This window comes from Sapajus apella, unplaced genomic scaffold (genome assembly GCF_009761245.1).
Source record: "Sapajus apella isolate SASKATOON/1434 unplaced genomic scaffold, GSC_monkey_1.0 scaffold105, whole genome shotgun sequence".
NCBI classification, from domain to species: Eukaryota; Metazoa; Chordata; class Mammalia; order Primates; family Cebidae; genus Sapajus; species Sapajus apella.
Window position 1 is genome coordinate 4,919,972 of NW_022437045.1, and position 14,225 is coordinate 4,934,196.

At 39.2% G+C, this 14,225-nt stretch overlaps 1 protein-coding gene across 19 annotated transcripts in view; it reads left to right on the forward strand.

Moving 5' to 3' along the window:
* SYNE1 (spectrin repeat containing nuclear envelope protein 1) overlaps positions 1–14,225 on the forward strand; it is a 411,505-nt gene that overhangs the window by 236,546 nt on the left and 160,734 nt on the right. For 15 of the 19 annotated variants that reach the window (XM_032258772.1, XM_032258777.1, XM_032258767.1 and 12 more), the window contains 4 exons: positions 1,224–1,391; positions 1,602–1,763; positions 11,051–11,257; positions 13,328–13,501. In XM_032258772.1, the coding sequence (XP_032114663.1) occupies positions 1,224–1,391; positions 1,602–1,763; positions 11,051–11,257; positions 13,328–13,501 (711 nt within the window). The remainder of the gene's footprint in view (positions 1–1,223; positions 1,392–1,601; positions 1,764–11,050; positions 11,258–13,327; positions 13,502–14,225) is intronic. The other 4 variants (XM_032258770.1, XM_032258771.1, XM_032258782.1 and 1 more) reach the window with 1 other exon arrangement.

The following is a 14,225-nucleotide window of genomic DNA, read 5'->3' on the forward strand; positions in this document are numbered from 1 at the left end:
GGAAGCAGTCTCCATATTCCAATGTCATCAGTAAATGTTGGGGACTTATCCAGTAAATGCTGGAGGCCTCAGCAACAACAGCAAAATCGGTAGAAGGTGTCATTGTCACTCAAATATTATTTCATATAATCCTCAATTCCACTCAAGATTGGACGAGTGAGTGAACCAATGTGCAAGAGTAAGTTATTTGCTCCCATTATATAGCTACACAGGAGGAGAATTTCACTAGAATCTCAGCTGTCGCAGTTGGAATTCTTTCTACTGGATGACACTGCTATGTTTGTTTCTCAGATGGCTGGAGCCTCCCTCAGTACTTTTTACCAATACATGATTATGAATAAGACTCAGGTATTTTAAGTTGACATAATTCCCTTCAACAGTAAAACTGCAAAAACAGTGAACTTTATCATTGGAATTACTCCCCCAATTAAATTTCTACAGAAATACAGATAAACATAGAAAAAATTGAAAACCATCTTTACTATATCTCTTGCTATATCTTTACTATATCTCTTGATATAGTAAATTTTATCAATACAAATAATATATGTAATGTTACTTATAATACAATAGATTTAAAACATGTTAAAGCATGATATTTCATCATTCACTTTGTGTGTGTGTGTTTATACTTTGAGAAAATGAATAGAAGAAAACATTTGTATTATTTGTTTCATAGAGTAGTTTTAACCTCCCCATTATATTTTTCTTATTTAATATCAAAATATTTAAATTAATTCTGCAAATAATGAACCCACAAATAGTGAAGATCTGGCTGCCTATGCAGATTTAATTTTATCTAAGTCAAGTCATTTTTTAAATTATTTAAAATTTAATGAATATATTTAGCAACATTTTAGGAACTAGATCATTGAGAGTCTCTTTTTTTGCTATTCTAATCAATCTTTAAATAAATGTGTACTGCTTAAATCCTTTGTATTTTCATTTAACAAATATAAAATAAGAATGAGTTTTGGCAACTTGAAAGATTGGTAAAGTTGTTTTTTGATATATACAAACCAAAACTCTGAAACAAGTATAGTATGCTTTGATTCAGTCTTTAAATTTTTCTTGTCACAAGAGTTTACTAACTGACTAGTTTGTAGGGCCCTGTGAGAGTTGTAGATCAGAAACCTTTTCTTCACATGACCAACAGTACCCACAGCATATTCATCTAGACTTTGTCTTCCTTTTGAATTCAACACTGTGCTTTGCGCTCACAGGACATTGCATATTACCAAGCCTTGTCTGCTGAGAGGTTGCAGACAGATGCTGCAAAGATTCACCCCAGCACGTCGACATCACAGGAGTTCTATGAACCAGGATTGGAACCATCTGCTACTGCCAAACTGGGTGATTTGCAGCGTTCTTGGGAGACCTTAAAGAATGTGGTAAGTCTTCAAGGTGGGCTTGTTTATGCCCACCAGACACCAGTTACCTTAGCGATTGTCTTATGAAATACACGCAGAGAGTTTACACATCCAGTCCACAGTCCAGTGCCCTGTGTTGGGCCACAGAGGTAAAGCACTGAAGAAAGAAATGTTGTAATCTGAAAGATAAGGGGCTGGGAAGCATTTGGTAATATCCCTTTTCTTGTGTAGATCAGCGAGAAGCAACGCACACTCTATGAAGCTTTGGAACGCCAGCAGAAGTACCAGGACTCCCTCCAGTCCATCTCTACGAAGATGGAGGCCGTTGAGCTGAAACTCAGTGAGAACCCAGCACCCGGCAGGAGTCCAGAAAGCCAGATGGCTGAACATCAGGTACAAATAGCCATGACTTCAGTTTCCTGCTTGATTAAATAAAGGCACTCTTGTGACTGGTTGGCCTGTCAGGCATGTGTTTGAGACAGCCAGTTTACTTTTTTTTTTTTTTTTTTTATCAGTTCTTCCAGAGTAAACAAGAGTCCTAATGGTGGTCGTTTACTACAGCTTTAGGGAGGGATCTGAGAGAGAGAGAGAGAGATTCAGACCTTGAATCTAATTCAAAAAAGCTACATGCATTGATGTTACTTTTTAACTATGATTACACAAAGTGTGTTTCCTTAGAGTTGCTTGATTATTTTGATTGTCTTGTGAGCCATTATTGTAAGGATAAAATATACTCCAAATCTACCTTTTCTGGATATTGTTGTCTGAAGAAACTTAGTCAGGGAGTGCCCCTCCATTATTACTTCAGAAAATATGTCTCAGACTTCAGTGAGCAAAGAAGCATTTGAAAGATAAGTTCTAAGTCATTTCTTATGATTGTTCCTGATTTAAATTATTTTTTAAAAGGTTAAACTAGGCAAAACATTAGCTTTACATGAGAAACAGAGATCATTAATCTAATGCAGAAAGATAGTGTTAAAGTATGCCAATTTAAAATGCATGCTAAGAAATGTTCAGAAATTAAAATCCAGTTAATACTTTGGCAATGTGATGAGGTATACTACTAAAATTATAATGATTTGGTGTAACTGGGGTCTAAGGATACTGAGGCACGCCTTCTCCTACATATTCATCACCGTGATGTAGGAAAATGCTGCGTGGCTGGGATAAGCATCCAGGAACATGTGACAACCCTTCAAAAGGCAGGAGGAAAGAAAGATATTTTTAGATGTTAATTTAAGAGCTATGAAAGCATGGTATGGTAAGTGTGTTTATCAAAGACAGGGTAACTTATCAGCTTTAAGAGTGACACCTTGTACTTTTCTTTCTTCTACTTTATATCTGTCTAGTTTTGGAAGCAGGATCATCTTGGAATACACTGCTTGTTCATATGTACAGTCAGATAAAGTTGCATTCTTTTGCAAGAATCTGATCTTTCAGTCTAACACAAAAATGAGAACATTTCATCTAGAGACAGCATATTGAGAAATAGTGGTTTCAGGTTTTTTACACTCTTGTAACTTGTGAAGATAGAGATCAAAGTGAGTAGTGTCCATTTTTAGGCCTTATTTTGGTAAAAAAAGAAAAAAAACTATCTTCTGTAGGTCTTTTGCTATCCCAAGGTCACCCATCCTCCTCCAGATTTGCAGAGGGCGCTATCAGAGCACAAAATGAGAATTAACCCTTGTTAGCCTAGACCAGACCAAGCATGAGGACAGTCAGGGGCTTGGGGGACTATGCCAGTGCCATTTACCTCTGAGCTCCCCCCCATTTTAATCACTAGACTGCTAGTCTCCCAAGCCCCTTTCCTTTCTAAAGGGGCCTCAGTGTCTCTCAGTTCTCTGTAGCTGGCACCCCAGTTTTCTGTTGCCAGCAGCCACTTCTTTCTGATCTGAAGGGTGTCCCTTTTGCTCCAGTGTGCTCCCTGGGGCTCTTAGGTCTTCTTTGCTCCTGCGGTTCTGTCTGTTCAGCTGTTGCCGGCACTGCTGCTTCACTGTATTGGAAGGGGCCAGAGAGCTTCCTTCAGCTTGAGTATGTGCTCCTCATGCCAACCTTGATGGCTGTTCTGTAAAAGGCCCTGTTCTTTAAGCATTCAAAAGGAAAATAGTGTAAATTATGCAAGGGCTGGATTAGAGTGCATGTGCGGGTCACTCACTCAGATGATCAGACACCAATGTTGCAGAAGGTTTAAGCAGTTTGACCCTCTCTCTAGCTTCAGGACATCTCCACCTTTGTTCAAGCCCCCTATTCTTACGGCCCGGGTGGCTGCCCACAGTTCCCAAAGACCCATCACCGGCTCCCACAAGATTTAGAAGCTTCATGAAAACAGGATCCTAGTGGCCTGCTCTGCCCTTCTGGAGTTCCTAACTAAGAATGCAAGTTAGCTTCCAATCAGCACCACCACCCTGTCACTTGGGCATTAGAAGAAAACACACATAAACTGAATGTGGAGAGAAAGGATGATTCTGTTCAGATTACAGGTGCTTGCTACCACGCCAGGCTAATTTTTGTACTTTTAGTAGAGATGTAGTTTCACCATGTCGGCCAGGCTGGTCTCGAACTCCTGACCTCAGGTGATCTACCTGCCTTGGCCTCCCAAAGTGCTGGGATTACAGGTGTGAACCACCACGCCCAGCTGTCTAATAGATTTCATTTTAATGGATTTAATGGAGACAACTCTAAATTACACATTCTGAGAATTATAAATTAGAAGTGAATCTGTAACTTTTCTTGTCATTAAGGTCAACCACATGACTTTTGTCCCTAAGTTGGCAGTAGTCGTGCTAGGTGTCACAGCAGTAAGGAGGTACAGCTAATTTAATGAAGATTACCAGTCATTGGGGCTTCGCCATTATATTAATGTTCTAATGGGAGGGAAGAAAGTAGCAATAATTTATAATTTAGTATAATTTTGTGTATCATCATATAGCTAACATTTTTCATCTGAGCTATTTTTGCTACCTTTTGCTGTCTGTGCCTTGGTTCTACAAGTTCTGGAACACAGCTGCCTACATGAAAAGCTGGTGGTATCACAGTATCTAAATCTGTTCTTCGCTTCTGGAATGGTACTTAAAAATTTCAAGCACTATTATGGAATTACTATTTCTAAATTTCAACTGAATGGGCGTGAGGAAGTCCAGCATGCTTTTTTATGTTTCCTAAAAAGTAATAGAAATACTTTACTTTTTACTTCTTTCCCAATACTCTTTTGGAAGTATTCATGTTTTTTTTAAGGAGGTAACCTAATCCTAACTTTTTTCTTTAAACATTTGTCTAAACCACTGAATTTGTGTGGAATGCTGTGCCTTTTTGGTTATCCTCTCTAAGTTGTCTTATAGATTTCATTTTCTTTCTTTTTTCTTTCTTTTTTTTTTTTTTTTTTTTTTTTTTTTAGACAGAGTCTCACTCTGTTGCCCAGGCTGGAATGCAGTGGTGCCATCTTGGCTCACTGCAAACTCCACCTCCCAGGTTCAAGCAACTCTCCTGCCTCAGCCTCCCCAGTAGCTGGGGTTACAGGTGCTTGCCACCATGCCGGGCTAATCTTTGTATTTTCAGTAGAGACATGGTTTCACCATGTTGGCCAGGCTGGTCTTGAACTCCTGGTCTCAGGTGGTCCGCCTGCCTCGGCCTCCCAAAGTGCTGGGATTACAGGTGTGAGCCACCTCGCCTGGCTGTCTTATAGATTTCATTTTAAGACTTGAATGCAGTTCATGAGCTGATTTGTGGCTGTTGTTCTGACTGTTAAACCCTCTGTCATTGCAACCTTCTTTATCATGGGCATCTGATGCATTGGGGACATGTGTTGCCACACTAAGCTCTGTGATACATAGGACACAGAGCTCTATGGTTATTTTGTTTTTGTTTTTTCATATACGTAACAACTAAAATAGAATGCAAGAAGAACTGTGGTCTCTTACCTGAACTGAAAGCTAAGCAGGGTTGGGTGTGGTTAGTACTTGGTTAGGAGACTGCCCAGGAATACCAGGTGCTTTAGGCTTAAAAAAGAAAAAAAAAAGGCCGGGCGCGGTGGCTCATGCCTGTAATCCCAGCACTTTGGGAGGCTGAGGCGGGCGATCATGAGGTCAAGAGATCAAGACCATCCTGGCCAACATGGTAAAACCCCGTCTCTACTAAAAAATAAAAAAATTAGCTGGGCATGGTGGCGCGTGCCTGTAGTCCCAGCTACTTGGGAGGCTGAGGCAGGAGAATTGCTTGAATCCAGAAGGTGGAGGTTGCAGTGAGCCAAGATCTTGCCACTGCACTCCAGCCTGGAGCCTGATGACAGAGCAAGACTCTGTCTCAAAAAATAAAAATAAAAAATAAATAAATAAAGGAAACATTCCAGCCTAGCCAACATGGTGAAACCCTGTCTCTACTAAAACTACAAAAATTAGCCGGGCATGGTGACACACACCTGTAGTCCCAGCTACTCCGGAGGCTGAGACAGAAGAATTGCTTGAACCTGGAAGGTGGAGGTTGCAATGAGCTGAGATGGCTCCATTGCACTTCAGCCTGGCTGACAGAGCAAGACTCCATCTCAAAACAAAACAAAACAAACAAAACAAAAACAAAAAACAAGCAACAAAAAAACACCTGTGCATGTAGATAGTTCTGAAAGTCACATAACATAAGGTCCATGTTTCTGTTCGCCCTTACTATTAAAGAGTTTTTCATGTTAGAGAAGCTCATGGTACTTCTGTAAGCACAAGCCAAGTTTTTCACACACATGCCAAGTTTGCAATTACAAATCAGAAAACCAAAGGCATGCATTTCATCTCTTTCTCCTTATCTTGAATCATATATTGTCAGGGAGCAGCTGGTCACCAGCTCTTAGAGTTATGGGACTGAAAACATATTTGGTGGCTGAAGTTTTTTTAATTGAGGTGAAATTCACATAACATACAATTAACCATTTTAAATTGTACAATTTAGTGATTTTAGTACATTCACAATGTTGTACAATTGCTGTCTCTATCTGGTTCAAAAACATTTTTATGACCCCAAAAGAAAATCTCATACCCCCTGAGCCTGGCTGTTGGATCTTGAAGTTAAAAACTCTAGCTATCTTTCAAAAATGCCCACTCTCCTTTAAGAGTAAACTCAAGCATGAGTGGAGCAGACTGCCTCTAACAAGATTTAAGTGAGGCTGGGCACAGTAGCTCATACCTGTACTCCCAGCACTTTGAGAGGTTGAGGCGAGTGGATCACCTGCAGTCTGGAGTTCGAGACCAGCGTGGCCAACATGGCGAAACCTCATCTCTACTAAAAATAGAAAAATTAGCTGGGCATGCTGGTGCAAGCCTGTAATCCCAGCTACTTGGGAGGCTAAGGCAGAAGAATCACTTGAACTCAGGTGGGGGCAGAGGCTGCAGTGAGCTGAAATTGCACTGCTGCACTCCATCCAGCCTGGGTGACAGACCCAAACTCTGTCTCAAAAAAAAAAAAAAAAAGATTTAAATGAACAGTTTTAGATTTTCCTAATTCCTTTATCACTGACTGCAGAACATTCAGAGAGCTATTTTAGAACATTGTGAATTTTAAATGGAAGCTAATAATTAAGCGTACACCTGATTGATCAAATCCACTGAGATTTAATGAGGCAGTACTGGTAAGAGTTACCAACACATCAGACAGAAAACAGAAATCTGATTGTGGGATACAGTTGGTGGAAAGTAGGTTAAATGAGATCTAACCAGGACTTCGAGGAGACAGAGTTTGAAAATTTGGAATGGCAACAGGAGTAGGTGGGAGGCACTATAAATGTAAATGTGTGTGGAAAGGCACATAAGAGAGGATGGAAATGAACGTGGTGTGAAACTGTTAGGAGGCTCTTCTTGCTGGTACAGAAGGATTAGTGCAAAAAAAAAAAGATATAATAAGATTCATCTAATTATGGAGGCGCCTTTAAAATCAGACCAAATATAGACTTTACACTTTTAGCATTCAGGCACAAAACATTATTATGAAATAATAGAAAATAATTTACTGGATGAAAGTTTTCTGAATGTATAATACTTTGAATGTATAAAAATACTTTGAATGTATAATCATATTCTGTAAATTCACTGCAATCACATTTTAAAAATTGCAGCATGGGTTTTGGTGGAGGTTGACAAGCGAATTCTAAATTATGCTACAGGCTGGGCTCGGTGGCTTATGCCTGTAATCCTTTTGGGAGGCTGAAGTGGGCAGATCACTTGAGCTCAGGAGTTCAAGACCAGCCTAGCCAACATAGTGAAATCATGTCTCTACTAAAAATACAAAAATTAGCTGGGTGTGGTGGTGCATGCCTGTTACCCAGCTACTCTGGAGGCTGAGGCAGGAAAATTGCTTGAACCCAGGAGGCAGAGGTTGTAGTGGGCCGAGATTTTGCCACTGTACTCTAGCCTGAGCAACAGTGTGACACTCTGTCTCAAATAATAATAATAAAAAAATATACTGCAAATGTGTTGGAAAATATATATTAAAAATGCCAGAATTAAAAAATAGCCAAGATAGTCTTGAAAAAGATTAATAAAGTTGAAAGATATATCCTACCAGATAGGGAGATTTATAAAGCTACAATAATTAAGATTGTGTGGTATTTGCACAAATAGCCAAATGGGTTGATGAAACAGAATTTGAGACCAGTTGCAGAATCACATTCACACAGACACTTGGCTTGTGGCAAAGACTGAACTACAAAACAATGGGTTAAAAAAATAAAGAATTTTTACCTGTTTCTACAGTGGACATGAAAATTGTTTATGTGGTTTGTAGATCCAAATGTGAAGTTACTACCAAACTTTATATTTGAAAATAATATTTTAAAATATCTGTGGTGAATGATCTTTTTTAAAAACATTCTAATCCATCACAGACGGATACTTCAGTCAAATTAAATCAAATGCTGCTTGGCTGTCGTTAAGTTTCTTAGCACTTGCTTTCAATATGTTTATTTCATCATAAGCCTGTAACAAACATTTTGCAGACAGGCATTATTCCATGGACCTCGCTTTTAGTAGCATTCTTATAGATGATAACCTACGAGAATGTGTTCTATTTATGGCCTTAGGTTAGGCAAAAGATTTCCTATATAGGACACAAAAAGTTCTAACTCTCAGAGAAGATACTGATTCTATTACACCATGATAAAATTAAGAACTTATTTCTATCACACAATACTGTTAAGGAAGTCTTTTCCCATTAAGGAAAAAGCCATGCCTCAAAGTGGGAGCAGATTATTTGCAATACACAGAACCAGAAGAAACACAGGCACTCCTATCTAGCAATATACAAACAACTCCATACATCAATAAGAAAAGGAACAGCTCTAGGAGAAAATGGGCAAGAGATTTTTAGCAGGTAGCCACAAAACACACTCAATCTAAATAGTCATCAGGGAAATGGAAATTAGAGATTCCACTATTAAACCCACTAGAAAAACTTAAAGTGAAAACATTCAGAGCCAAGTGACAGTGAAATACAATATAATGATAAAATGAGTTAACTCTTTCTACGTGCAACAACAAAAAAAATGACTCTCGCAGTCATGAAAGAAGGAAACCAGACCCAAAGCAGTGCATCATGTATGATCCCATTTCTATAAAGCTCAAAGAAGGGCCAAAGTGCTCTGATATTTACAAGTTAACACAGTGGTAATTTTTGAGGACAGCAGTAGTAGGAGGGAGGAGGCCAAAGGAGCTTGTGGAATCCTGAAATGTTCTGTTTCTTGATCTGGGTGGCAGCATGGATATATATATAGTTGGTGTGCTTATAATCTTTTCACTTTTCTAGATGTATATAATAGAAATAGTTTATTTAAAAATGTCATGATGATATTCGATATTAGGAAAAGATAAGGGGTTTTTGCTGTTATACATCGTGAGAGTCCTGAGGAGGCACTGTGCTTACAGTGAAGCCTCCAGTCCTGTGGAAAAGATAGGAATTATGCAAATAAGGGCACAAGGGAAACTATGAAATATTGGTGAATATAAAGCCTGTGTTACTTGAAATCATAGTTGCCACTCTGGTGATAGAGTCTATTTTTCTAACTTCATTGAAATCCTAAATAAAAATTTCTCCTGTGAAGATTCCATCTAAAGAGCAAGTCATAAAATACCCCAGAAAAGAGAAATAAAATCAAATATAATTATGATAGACAGGAAAACAGGGCACTATTGAGAGAGAATGATGGAAATTTTCTTAGGATTGGGTGGTCATGAAAGGCCTCTCTGAAGATATGACAATTAACTTAAGACCAAAGGGTGAATAGAGCCATCACACACAGAGTGGAAAGAGTTTTCCACGTTGAGGGAACAGCATGTGCATGTGCAAAGGCCCTGAGGCCAGGAAGTGACTGAAGTGGGGCCCTCGAGTGGCTGAAGAAGGCAAGAATATGGTGAGCAAAAAGTGGGTGTGGAACATGAGTCAGGAAGAGTGAGACCACACAAGTGTAACGAGTTTGATTTATTTCACAGCAAGGAGCCAGTACATATTTTAAAGCAGGGGAGTGAGAGGATCTAATTCACGCTTTGAAAAAGTTACTGTAATTGCTTCACATAGACCGGACTGGAGCAACAAGAGTGTAAGCAGACAGACTCATCAGTAGACCATTATATAGCAGCTCAGTCAACAGAGGAAGTTCACTTGACTTCAGGTGGGGGCAGTTGGGATATTCAGATATTTGGAACTGGTGAGTGAAGGAGAGGAGGGTGTGAAGAATGACCCCCAAGTCTCCAGCTTGAGCCATAATGGGAAGCGGCAGAAGACAGGAGAGGAAGCAGGTTTAGACTTAATGCTGTACAGACACCCGTGAACTAGGTAAGTTGAGCACAGCTGAAACTTAGGGCAGGTGTGTGGGTTAGGGATGTGCCTTTGGAAGTGCTCAGGATTAGAAAGCATTTGAAGTCTTGGGAATGCAAGACATCACCTGGGAGAGACCCTTATTTCTTAGAGTTTGATAAATGAGAAAAATGAGTAGTGTGAAGACATAGAAATAGGCTACAGGTTTCTCCCATCTTGTGAGAAACATGGTGAGTTTTGGATTAGAGCTCAGTGCTGTTTCAGATTTGGGGAAGGCAGTAGGTTAATGTGGGAAAATTGTGTTGAGGAAGAAAGTGATACATTTTATTTTCAACATGGTATTGGAGACTCTTAGAAATGATTGAGAAATGCGGAGGCTCGTGCCTGTCATCCAGGCTGGTGGATTCCTTGAGCCCAGGAGTTTGAGACCAGCCTGGGCAACATAGCAAGATCCTGTCTTTACAAAAAATAAAAGAGAAATTTAAAAAGCCAGGTGTGGTAGCACACACCTGTAGTCTTAGCTTCAAGCAGGAGGGCCGCTTGAGCTGTGATCACACCACTGCACTGCAGCCTGGGTGACAGAGTGAGACTGTCTCTTAAAGATAAAACATAAATTGATAAATAGAAATAATGGAGCATATTCTCTTTGTATTACAGATGAGCCTATTGAAAACTAGAAAGATTAAGTTGTTCAAAGTCACTTCGGTTAATGATATATTCAGTATTAAAATGTCCTGGCCCTTCATTTTAGAAACTTAGGCGACTAGGTCCCTATTTGTTGATTGAGTAATGATTCCCAAGTGAAATGTCTTCTACTAATCCCAACGGATGTGAGACTCAGCTAGCGTTAATGATCCCTCAGTAAAGAAAATGAATACATGAGTGTGATTCCACAGTCTTTCCTCCAGGCACTGATGGATGAGATTCTCATGCTCCAGGATGAAATCAACGACCTCCAGTCCTGTCTCGCTGAGGAGCTGGTATCCGAGTCTTGCGAGGCCGACCCCGCGGAGCAGCTGGCCTTGCAGTCCACCCTCACTGTCTTAGCCGAGCGAATGTCCACCATCAGGATGAAAGCCTCAGGGAAACGGCAGCTTTTGGAGGTAATGAATAACTCTAAAGTGGCCTCCTCGCTTCTGAGTTAACTTTTAACGTTGTGTTACCATGTATGTGGGTTACTTACGTATCTGCATTTTCATTGCTTCCCTCTCCTAAACTGGGATTGTGTTTCAAGAACCATATCCTGAATAGAGTAAGGTCAGTGTGTAGCCAAGAATATGTCCTGTGACCCTTTTCTGACTCATTTCAGGTGTGAAAATTGGGAATGTGGAAAGCAAATACTTGGTAGACATGAACCTTGTGAAGAATAATTGTAGAAGGTTTGCATAATGGTTTGCTATGTTTACCTGACAGCATTTGATGGATGATACTACTAATACTATGAAGAATAAATCACACTTAGTCACTGTCAGCCAATTCAAACATAGTAATTCATGAAAATGCTCTTGCAATTCTGGTTTCCACATAACTTAATTTAAATATTATTTAATATAGAGACAAATTTGGGCAGCAGTAATATCTGTGTCAAAAATCAGCTCTCTTCCTTTTTATTTGTTCTCTCATAATTCTTAGCCCAAAGCTTCTAGGCTACTCATATTGTTGCTCCTATAATTTGGTTAGACTGGAGGCTCCCTAAAGACCTTTATAGTGTCTGTCATCTTGCATTTCTTAGCAGCTTCCCTGCCACATAATGGGTTCTCAATACATTTCTTATATGAACTGAATATTATTTTATTCAGCTGCTAATTATGCCATAACACAATTAATCATGACTTTGTTCTTGGGTGTATAGGTACTTCGAGTTTTACCTATTAAATGATTACTCAAATAATGTATTTATATCTTAGGTTGGCGCAAAAGTAATGGCAAAAACCACAATTACTTTTGCATCAACCGAATGCCTCTTATATTAGAGATATTTAAAGCCAATGTGTCTGCCCTACTTATTATTAATATCCATTTTAAATGGTTTAATAAATTAATTTTAAAATGAGAATGAATTATCCATTAAATGATTTTGAAAATAAGGTATTTAGAGTATTTTAAAAATTAACTTTTAATTCATTTATATTGTCCCCAGTAACTCTATAAAAAACTTGTGGGGGTTTCAAAATGAAGCAATTGGCCTGGAGTTCTTGCTTTTTTTTTTTTTTTTTTTTTATTGTACTTTAGGTTCTGGGGCACACGTGCAGGTCATGCAGGATTGTTGCATAGGTGCATACATGGCAAAGTGGTTTGTTGCCCCCATCCCCTGTCACCTATATCTGGCATTTCTCCCCATGTTATGGCTCCCTAACCTCCCCACCCCTGTTGTCCCTCTCCTAGCCCCTCCAACAGACCCCAGCGTATGATGCTCCCTATGTCCATGAGTTCTCATTGTTCAACAACTGCCTATGAATGAGAACATGCAGTGTTTGATTTTCTGTTCTTGTGTCAGTTTGCTGAGAATGATGGTTTCCAGATTTATCCATGTCCCTACAAAGGACACAAACTCATCGTTTTTTATGGCTGCATAGGATCCCATGGTGTGTATGTGCCACATTTTCCTTGTCCAGTCTATCATCGATGGGCATTTCAGAGAGATAGCCTAGAAATGTAGATTTCTGTCTCTACTTGAGATGAAAGTTAACACTGGGCCACCCCTTCCCGTAGGGATCAATTGCCTGAAACTGTATATGACTGCCGTTTTAGGCAAGCCACATATTTTTCAGTTTGCCACAGTCTTCATCACTCCCTACTGTTCCCCAGACATAGAGGTCCAGTGTCTATTGCCATTTACCAAGTCCTTTATGCCATTGTTTTGTTCTAATCCTTGGCTGATTTCTATCATTTATGTTACTGCCTGGTCCTATAGGTATATTATTTGAGAATAACTTGTTCAACTCTAGGTGCACGTTAGAGTCACTAGGGAGTCTTTTTAAAAATACCAATTTTGAGACTCACCCCTAGAAATTCTGATTGTTGTTCTGGGACGTGGCCTCAGCAAAGGTAATTTTTTAGTTTCAGCAGTGATTTGTATGTGCAGCCAGGGCCCAGAACTATTGCTTTACTGTGTTAAATTCTCAAGATTTTACCTTCGGGTGGTCTATGCTACATTTTACTTAATTCATCAGGAGAAGCTGAATGATCAGCTGGAGGAACAAAGGCAGGAACAAGCCCTGCAGCGGTATCGTTGTGAAGCTGATGAGCTGGACAGCTGGCTCTTGAGTACCAAGGCCACTCTGGACATCGCACTGGGTACACCCAAGGAACCCATGGACATGGAGGCCCAGCTTGTGGACTGCCAGGTATAAAAATGATCTCGAAGGAATATGTCAACATCATGAAGCACATTTTTTTTTTAACTACGGAAAACATACTGTAAAAATGCTTGGTATGGATATATGATTTTTCCCATCCCATAGACTTTATATATTTAAAGAATAGAAAAGCAATACATTATAGAAGCTTAAATGAAATTGAAACTTGGACTCACTTTTGGAAAAACATTGACCACAGTATCTTCAGCTTCCTAAGGGTCATTTTTAAAGACTGTAGATACCAAAATGCCATAGTATGTATGTTTAGTGCTTATTAAAGAATACAAAGCCAATGAGAAGAATTAGTAGGAGTCAGACTGTAAATAAACACAGCAGGAAGTGTCAGTAGGTGCTCTGTTGCAATTTTGGTTCTACTCTTGATATATTATTTGAAAGCTTTTCCAAGTGTCAGTTTTAGGTAAACAGAGAGACTGAAGATGGGAAGATTTTCTTTTGGAGCAGAGACTGTGTTTCCTCCCATGTTAGGGCTCTAGGAATTACTGTGAGTAGTAATTGCATTAAAATGTTTATTCTGATACTATTTTCTTACCTCTTTATTATGGAATTTTTCAAAAATGCATATAAGTGTAAAGAATAGATCATGAACTCCAGTGTGCTTGTCATCAAACTTCAATGATCTGCATATTTGACTTCACACATAGCTGAAGTATATCTTAAAAGCTTTTTCATTTTATTAATTAGGAAATATCTA